Source organism: Microtus ochrogaster, chromosome 2 (genome assembly GCF_000317375.1).
Source record: "Microtus ochrogaster isolate Prairie Vole_2 chromosome 2, MicOch1.0, whole genome shotgun sequence".
NCBI classification, from domain to species: domain Eukaryota; kingdom Metazoa; phylum Chordata; class Mammalia; order Rodentia; family Cricetidae; genus Microtus; species Microtus ochrogaster.
Window position 1 is genome coordinate 38,516,297 of NC_022010.1, and position 9,980 is coordinate 38,526,276.

The 9,980-nt window shown below is 42.3% G+C and overlaps 1 protein-coding gene across 3 annotated transcripts in view; it reads left to right on the top strand.

Moving 5' to 3' along the window:
* Hrasls (HRAS like suppressor) overlaps positions 1-9,980 on the top strand; it is a 21,044-nt gene that overhangs the window by 7,240 nt on the left and 3,824 nt on the right. For all 3 annotated transcript variants that reach the window (XM_005344788.2, XM_005344787.2, XM_005344789.3), the window contains exons 2-4: positions 158-244; positions 2,822-2,960; positions 5,959-6,224. In XM_005344788.2, the coding sequence (XP_005344845.1) occupies positions 2,822-2,960; positions 5,959-6,224 (405 nt within the window). In that variant the 5' untranslated portion in view covers positions 158-244. The remainder of the gene's footprint in view (positions 1-157; positions 245-2,821; positions 2,961-5,958; positions 6,225-9,980) is intronic.

The window sequence follows — 9,980 nt, forward strand, 5'->3', positions numbered from 1 at the left end:
ATAAGATCTAAGCTGAAGTCTATTGGTGATGGTGGGTTAGCTTCCACTGGAGATAACTCAATTACCCCAGTACCAATTGCTGAAAATCTGTTGTGAGACAACAGCTAATTCTCATCAGTTGAAACTTTTTGCTGAGTTCACTTTTCTTTATTTTAAGAAACAACGGCTTTGAACCTGGACCTGTGAGCTGTTATTTCAGCTACACTGAAGTTCTGCGATACCAGAAGGCACGTTTAGGAAAACGGTAAGCTAATAGTGTCCGAGGTTCCGCCTCGCACCCACTTGCTAGGATATGTCAGAGGTCAGTGTAAGAACTCACACGCCCCTCACATGTGAGGGTTCTTCTCTCGGCTTCTGGAGGTTTACTTCCATGGTTTGCTTGTTGGTCTGCCATCTGTTTTTATTAATTATGATAAGCTTTGTGTAGTAATCCGCTTGCATTTTATAAGTCAGGTTTCAGACCATATGTCAGAGAATGAAGAACGTTAGATATTAAAGTTCTACCATGAAGTCACCCATTCCATAAAGTCATACAACATGTCTCAGAGACAGAACAGGGACCAAGTCACATATGAAACATGGTCCAGTATAAAGCAGACAACAGTATGTCTTGCCTACCTGTGTAGTTTCTGCTGGTTTTCTCAAGGTGTTTTTAAGAGTATGTAGTCCATTCACAAAGGATACTTTCCACAGTTTTTTGAGATAAATAAGTCATTCTACTTGTTATGTTCATCTTTGTTGTGGTGGCAGTTGTGTTGTTGTTGTTGTTGTTTGGTTTTTCAAGACAGGGTTTCTCTGTGTAGCCCCGGCTGTCCTGGAACTTACTCTGTGGACCAGGCTAACTCGGAGATCCATATGCCTGTCTTCTAAATGAGGCAACTGAGGCTCTGCCTGAGTGACCTGCATAGTAGCAGAACCTGCGTGTGGCAAGTAGAATTCAGGGAGTTTTATCAAAAAGTTGGAGTCGAAAAGACAGCCTTTTATCTGTAAAATGGGCTAATAGCATAATAAACTCAAATAGAAATGAAGGTTTTTCAGTTCGATAGGGTTAATTGAGATAACGTTTTGTAAAGCTTGTTACATTTACAAGTCTCCACCGTTCAAATGGGAATATTTAATTATTAATGGTAGTTATTAATAGACACTTGGCTAGAATAGGCTTTGGTTTCCGCAGCTGTTGGGGGTTTGCTGATTTGTACTCATGGGAAATGTTTGTTTATATCATAGTCTAGTACCTGTTTTTCCCAGTAGTGACCAAATTGTGAACTTCCAAATTAAATAAGGCGCAAAAAAATTGAGAGGATGGCTAGACTTAATGCTTCATATAATTGCCCTAGTAGTTATTTCTCAACAGAAGGACTATTACATGTGGCTGTGTTCCTGTGACAATGCGGTGAGTGAAGACGTCAACAGACAGCATGCACATACTCAGGGAAACACCCTCCACATGTTAACTGTTGCTGGAAAAAACATCAGACTTCTAGAGAGCCATGAAAGACAGACAGAAAGGAAGGAAGGGAGAGAGAGAGAGAGAGAGAGAGAGAGAGAGAGAGAGAGAGGGAGGGGAGGGAGGGAGGAAGGAAGGAAGGAAGGAAGGAAGGAAGGAAGGAAGGAAGGAAGGAAGGAAGAGTGTATTCCCAAGTGCTTAGCCTATGCTATTACAATCATAATTTAGGTGAGTTTGGAGTTCCTGGCACTTGCATTTCTTTGGTGGGGAGCCTGCAGAGCTGCACAAGGGGGATACGGTGAGGAGCACCATTGTCGGGTAGAGGCTAAGCACACATAGGCACACGTATTCTTCCTTTGATTGTGGATACGCACACTGCTTCCTCTCGCTGACTCATTCTATTTCTGTGAGTGCACAGAAAGTGTAAGCTCTACAGAAGCCAGCTGTCAGACCTTATGTGCCTTCTAACGGCTATCGATTTAGAAGGAGAAAGTGCTGCCACCTTGGACATTCCAGGCCGTGTTCATCAATGCAGTGAGCTTCTCCACTCTGCAAACTGGCTGCTTCTGTGGCAGACCACCTTGCACTGTTTCTGGAATCACAAGTGAAGCGGCAAGGGATGGGGTGGGGCAGGTTGTCATGGTTACAGTGACAAAAAGATGTCGCGGGTGGAAGCGAGAGTCTTAAACACGCTACCGTACAGAGCACATTCTGAACTTGGAAGAAGTGTTCCAGAGCCTGCACTGCACCTGAATGTCTGGCTTGACATCCATCTGGCTTGTAACTTGTCCCTGCTTAAAATAAATGGCAGAGTGAGTTTTGTGGTACAAGATAGCTCTTACATATTTTAATGTTCACAGTGCACAGCATCCACCCACACCCCTGATTCTTAGTTGTATTGTGCAGCATGTAGCCCCCTGAAAGAATTCTAATCTTAGACTCTTGACCTTTGACTTCTTTACACAAAGAAAGCAAGAGCGGACTGATACTTTCTAGTATTTTTAGTACATTTACATACAAAACAAACATACATTGGCTTTCTCTTTATTGTTCCTTCCTGCTCCAAAGAAGGCATGCTTCCATACTTAATACTACTGAAATTTTATTTAGAGGGAAGTTCTACAAACCATGAATTCTAGACTTAAAGAATGGTCATGGTAAGGAAGCATTGTTGCAGAGAACTACGTAAGAGCTAATTTGTGTTTGCATGCTAGCACATACAGAATCATCCAAAGAAAACACGCTGTGAGTCTGAGTCATTCCCCTGGGAGGTCATCTCAGGAATTTCTGTGTCCCTCTGCTAAAGTGGGAGGCTTCCTTGGACTCTTTCTGTGAGTTGTACGAGCAAGACCATCTCTGTGCCTGTCTTTGCAGATGGAGTTTAGTGACTGCTTCAGTCTGGCCCGTCCTCACAACCCTCGCCCAGGAGACTTGATTGAAGTGTTCCGCCCTGGCTATCAGCACTGGGCGCTGTACTTGGGTGATGGTTATGTTATCAACATTGCACCTATCGGTAAGATTTATTCCCAGGGGCCTCTGGGAGCTTTGTGGTTGTTTTGAAACGAAAAGGGATCATGAACAAAGTCATAAAGCAGTTAAAATATAGAAACTAAGTCCAATGAATTTTGAAAATGATATTCAAAGACCAAGACATCATTTAAAAGATTCCACTGATATATAGCCAGGCAGTGGTGGAGCACGCCTTTAATCCCAGCACTCAGGAGGCAGAGGCAAGTGGATTTCTGTGAGTTCGAGGGCCAGGACAGGTTCCAAAGCTACACAGAGAAATCCTGTCTCAAAAAAAAAAAAGCCACAGACCTAAATCACACAAAATTAAAAGAAACCCCTATATTAAAAAAAATCCTACTTACAAATAAATGACTGAGGATGACACTGGCCGCAAATGTAGCTAAGTTCTATGCCCTTATGTCTCACAGAAGCGGTGGTTTCAATTAACTTGGCAGCTATTAATAGGTTGTATAGAATGTGCCGAATGCTAGTGTAGACACCGGGGCTACACAGTTGTATAGGCAGCTCCACGGCGGTGCTCACATTTTCACAGACAGAGGGGGAGAGCAAGAGCAAATTATAGACGTGTTAGGAAGGTTGTGGAAAAATAAGTGGAGAAGGTGGATAAATATGGGAAGGTGAGAGGTAGGGTGGGGGAGGGTGCTGCAATTAGGGAACTTCTGCAAGGAAGCAGGCAGGGAAGTGAAGCTTCAAAGAGATGAGGAAAGTAGTTCCGGGCGTACCTGGGAAATTGGCACCTCCGAGGAGAGACAGGGAACACCATGATCCCAAGCCACCATTAGGAAAGTTTGGAAACACTTGACAAAAGAAGAGAACAGAAATTTCAACTTTGTATTCACCTGCAGGTTAGAGACAAAGACACTGACTGATGTTGTGCCCATCTCATTAGAAAGGGATAAAATGGCAGCACCCGGTGGAGACAGAGACAGTGAAATTAGTACAATGGAAGATGAGCGTTCCATCCACAAGGCAGCTGAGCAGTATGCCTTAAGAGTCTTAGAAGATGTCTTAAGCTCTGTATCTAATTTTGCTTACGGGAGTCTGGGGAAACATTTAGACCTGTGGACAAACTTCATTTCTAATGGTTTAAAAATGAGACAATAGCTTAATTTTCCATGGGAGAGGGGGGCTGGCTGAGCACATTAGGAGTTAGCTTCTGGGTATTATTAGGTAACTGTGTTTGTTAGAATTCTCTAATGTATGTAACCGAAAAAAGGCTATCACTAGCCTAAGCAAACAAACCAAGAGACAAGTCCATGGCTTCCTGGGAGGAGACATCAGAAAGGGTGGAGCTGGCCTTAGAAGTTTCCCGGAATCTAGGCATGTCTAGGAATGACAGTACATTAGGACCTTCAGATTAGGGAGTCGCTTCCCTTTCCTGGGTGGTGGCATCATTCCCCTGATTTTGTCACAAACCGAGACTCGTGTTCTTAGAGTTTCTGACTCAACAGGAAAGAGCTAATCTGTTCTCTGTTTGTTGGAGTTTAGAAATCATGGAGAATGACTCTTAATTGGTCCATTGTGAGCCGCAATGCCATTTCTGGAGAATACGATGTAGTACAGTGATTGGCTCTGACAGCCATCTGGGGGAAGAAACAGGCAATGGTGGACTGGGTACTAAAGTCACTATAATAGCCATTTTAAAAGCACATTTTTGGACTTGTTTTTATTTTATTTTTTTACTCATTTATTTATCTATTAAAGATTTCTGCCTCCTCCCTGCCACCGCCTCCCATTTCCCTCCCCCTCCCCCAATCAAGTCCCCCTCCCTCCTCAGCCCAAAGAGCAATCAGGGTTCCCTGCCCTGTGGGAAGTCCAAGGACCACCCACCTCCATCCAGGTCTAGTAAGGTGAGCTTCCAAACTGCCTAGGTTCCCACAAAGCCAGTACGTGTAGTAGGATCAAAAACCCCATTGCCATTGTTCTTGACTTCTCAGTAGTCCTCATTGTCCGCTATGTTCAGCGAGTCTGGTTTAATCCCATGCTTTGTTTAACTACTTAAGAAATAGTCTTACTATAGAATTTAAAAATTTCTAATTCAAGTACAATATGTGACATCATACCCCACTTACAAAGAATTCTATGTGCATCTGTGTATGCAACATCTGTTCCCGTACGTGGTGAACGTCTACTGTATTAACTGATGCCTGCTGCTCTGTCGGGGAGACCAGTCATTCCAAGCATATGATGGCCATGCCCAGCATGTAGGCACATAAAGGGAGAGACCAGGTCCTGGCACTAGACCAAGACGTGAAGAGTCTTCTTAGTCTCTGTTACCGACAGGACAGGACTGGATACAAAGCTTCCTGGGCGTGTAGGGAATGCCTACCAATAGAGATATCTCTGATAAAGAGTCATGGAGGATTGTGCAGGCAGTGAAGACATAGCAGGGGACCCCATCTATGTGCAGTGTCTACTGAAGTTAGCTTTGGGTTTAGAACGTTAGTTTGCTGGTCAGACGACATGACAGAAGAAACGTGGGAATTTAGCTGCTTCCTCACAGGGCTGCAAGTGTTACAGCAGGAAATCTGGACTTTCATGAAATCCCAGAGGAGAGCCGGTGTATAAAGAAGTGGGGTGTGCAGGGAGGTGGTTTTGTGAACATAGCATCATAATTAACCCCTGAGATCTGGAAGACTTGAGACGCTGAGAAAAAACAGGCACCACAGACAAATTGGGCAATAATCTTATCCATACCCTGCTAGAACGGTCTGCAATGCTCTCTCATAATAAGACCAGTCATTAGGGAATGTACTCCCCAAGACCAGGCAGGGAGTTTCCTGCCATTTCTTTTCTCGCTCATACAGCAGGGACAATCAATAACACAGAGCGCGCAGCTGAGATCAGGCACTTTGGGTTCATTGCGTGAGGAGCAGGGGTCAGTCTAAGTTCCGCAGTGTCTCCTGCATTCTAGATGACACTGGTCATCTCTGTGGACTGGATAGATCCCTTAGCCCCACTGACCGACATTCTCCCTACAGATGGCATTCCTTCAGCCTTTACAAGCGCCAAGTCTGTGTTCAGCACCAAGGCCTTAGTGAAAATGCAGCTTCTGAAGGACGTTGTGGGAAACGACACCTACAGAATAAATAACAAGTACGATACAACTCACCAACCTCTCCCCGTGGAGGAAGTGATGCAGCGCTCCGAGTTCGCCATTGGGCAGGAGGTGGCCTATGACTTACTGGTCAACAACTGCGAGCATTTTGTGACCTTGCTCCGCTATGGAGAAGGAGTGTCAGAACAGGTGAGGTTGTTTTCTTTTTAAGGCGGTACGAGAAGCTTCTTAGGTTGAGAAAATCCTGCTAGGATAAAGTTCTTAGGGTTTGCCAAAAGGCAAACAAGACGTAAGTGTGGACAGTGGGAAGACTGAAGGGAAGAGGACTCTGTTAAGAATACAGTTTGTGGACAGATTAAAACCTGCACATCTTGAAATTTGGGCTGGAAGGGACTTGAAGTAAAATCAAGTCCTGTCAATCTTATTGACCCCTCTTAGACACAGTTTCTCTATTACTCCCCATACAGCAATCTCAAATCAGCAGCTCCATATATTGAAAATAATGTAACCAAAAGGAAACTGAATGGGGTTAATTTGTAGATTCTTCTCCAGTAAGGCATAGCGGTGACCAGTGACATGTCTTGATGGGTTGGTAAACGTCTCCTATTTCCTTATATGATTTGACGTAGATATCTGATCCCTGAGCTTCTAAACGACTTCTGCTGTATTAACTGACTGCAGGGTAACATGCAGTCTTGTGGATTTCCAGCACTGGTTTGCAGTATTGTAGCAGAGTCCCGGCAAAGAGAGCGTTCACCTCCCTCACCTTTACCAGGCCCGTCCTTGGGTCAGAGCAGTTCCATCTCTGAGGGTGTAAGCCAAGTATTATTGGGGTGACGTAAGAGAAAAAGGCAGGCACTCTTTGTCCAAAACCCATACAAGTGTGTTTTGCTTTAAACTTTAAAAACCCAAAGAGTTGAAAGACTACTAACCTCCAGTAAGTTGCTTCTTAAAACGAAGACTAAGACTCAAAGTACAATACCAAAGCTTGAGCACATTTTAATAACCTCAGCTTACTCAAGGCGTCCTGTGTCTTGGACTAGCTATTAAGCGACGTCCTAGAGAGTGAGGTTCACTTCCTCTCAGAACTAAGTTCAGAAAAGTAGGAGACAGAGCATGATGAAAGGGTGTGTGTGTTTTCCTTAGGAAAGAACTCATTGGCTGTGTGTTCCCATCAGGAAGTACATTAACAATGAATGCTCATTCAGATAATAATAATATATATATATTATTACATATATATGTATTTGAGGCACAACACAGAGGCCATACTTAAATTCCTCTATGTCTTTGAGTTGAGAACACTCGTGCTGTTGTTAAGAAACAGATTCCATCTGTTTAATTGGCAATTATCTAGCTAAGTGGTATTTTTTTACCCTAATAAAGCATGTGTTATGCTTTGGATATATAGTGTCCCATGGAAGGTTTGCGTGGCATATTCTTCAGCTGGTTGCTGTTGGTGAGACAGAACCAGACTAAGGGGTCTTTGGTAATGATTAAGTTGTTCACTACATTAACCAATAATATTTATTCATGTGATTTCTACAAATAGGGAGGGGTAATGGTCAAATAACACAAATTTCTGTTATATCAAAAAAAAAATCAGTTCCAAAATCTACTCTGTAACATAGTCTCTATGATTGACAAGCCTATGCTTTTATTATAAATTTATTTTTTATTTTTATTTGTGCCAAGAAGGTAGTTCTTAGGATTAAATACTCTTGCAGCAACAACAGAGTCAAAAAAAGATAAGTCCACCAACCAACCAACTAAAATTCCAAACCAAAAGAACAGAATCATTGAAGATAGCTATAAGAAACCTGTGGAGATAATAGATAACTGTGTAGCCCTGATTATGATGACATTTACGGATGCAATCTTACCTCCAAAAATACCAACCTGTACATATTAAATAAGTGTTTATAGCACTTCACCTGTAAATAATGCTTCAGTGATGTGAAAATGTGGTTAAATAAGAACAGATTACAATCACCTTGCTTTGCATTTGGTCTGAAATTTGCCCTCTGTTTACTTTTTATACCAAGACTCAAAACCCTGGGGCAATCATTTCCTCAACTAATAGTGGAAGCTGTCTCTAGCAGGTACTGGTTAAAATGGAGTAAGGGTATCCTGAGTGCCCCCACCCTACTGGCAGGAGCTAGTGTCCTAACTGTAGTCACTGGCTGGATGACTTCGAGTACACTGTACTTGCTTTTAACTGCACCCTCCAGTTACTTTCCTTTTAAGGATTATAGAGGTATGTGAAGCTGCTTGCTTAGCTGTATTACAAATCATTTGTCCAGTACATGTGTGCTATGCTCTGGATTTATAGCATGTTGCCAACGGCTCGTGTGGCATGTTTCACAGCTAGTGACCTTTGTGTTGAGAAACAATCAGGTCAATGTCTACTGTCTAATCAATGGATTCTTACGGCATTATTGGGAGGTGGTGGAAAGTAGGTAGGGCCTCATTGGAAGAAGCACGTGGAGGGTGCCTCTGAAGTAGGCATCTTGTCTCCACCCTCTTCCATGTTTCCTTTATTCCTGCCTGTCCCGAGGTGAGCTACTTTCCTCTGGTACCACCTAGCCTTACTGTTGAGTGGCCTTGAACTTAGAAATGTTTTCTTTAAAAAAAAATACATAGAAATGATGAAAAGGGGAGAAAGACTATGATCCTGTTTATCTTTTGCACTGTTTTCTGTAGTTGTTCAAAATCAGCAGGCAATCTTTAGAGCAGTTTTTAAAATTACAAGATTATCCCTGGCTGTAGAGCAGTCTCGCTGATGCCTGCACATACATAGCCTCCTCCACCAATGCTTCGATCACCCTAGACCTGGGCAGCTTTATTGGATTCTTTTTAATTGCATACATGTCCTTATCTTTGTTGAATGTCACATAGTTAGAGACAGGTCATATCTTGCCTTTTGGTGGTCGTATTATGTTTGCATTCCTATGAGAACTAAATGACATTTTCCATTATGTTATATCCTTGTCCATGTTTGGTGACATCATTTAAGCTATTCTGAGAAACCTGCAATTAGTCTCTATCTCATTGTCTTAATTTGCAGTTTCCTACTTGCATGTGATCTTGAGCACCTTTTCATGTGTTTATTTTCTCTGTGTGGATCTATTGTGATATATTGCTGCATATCATTTTGTCTATATCCAAATTTTGGGTTGTTCATTTTCCTATTGATTTTCAAGATTTTTTTTGTATATTTTGGATGGTCTTTTAACAAATTTCTCTTTTGTAAATGTTTTGTAAAATGTGGCTCTTTTTGAATACTTTTCAAATTTTTTAAGCAACATTTTTATTGTTGTAATTCAAATAAGTCACTAAAATTGTCTGTCTCTATATAAGATGATCACACCCTTACGTAAGCCTAGACAAGTCATATGTAAATACATCAGACCTGTTCTTTAGTGCATCAGTGAGTCACTGAGTCTCAGAAAACAGACAAGATAAATCCTACGGGCATGTATGACCCGCTCTGCTGATGTGATACACAGCCTCAGATTCAGCCTGTTTCAGTGGGTTCCAGATGCTCAGAATGAGTACTTTATCATGACCTCAGACATAAAATCCTTAAAATCTTAAGTGTCCAGGGTCAGACTGATAAATTTAAAATCCTGAATAGGCCACGAAGTAAAAAGTCCCCGTATGTGTTGGTCCACTGGGACCACTGTGAGATGTTTAAATCCTGCAAGCCAGCTCCCATGCTATGTAACTTCTACAGATTGTCCTGGTTAAGTGGGATTCTCCTATCTGGAATGAGACTTGAAGTAAAAGAGCATTTGGGACTTGAGGAAAAACATGCACTACACTATCGGGAGGGTCTTTGTCATAATGGCCTCTGTCCTGCGATCAAGTTGTATATTCCTTCTCTATGCCTCAGATTTTTTTTATTGAAAAATTTCCGCATTCTCCCCACCTCCCATTTTCCTC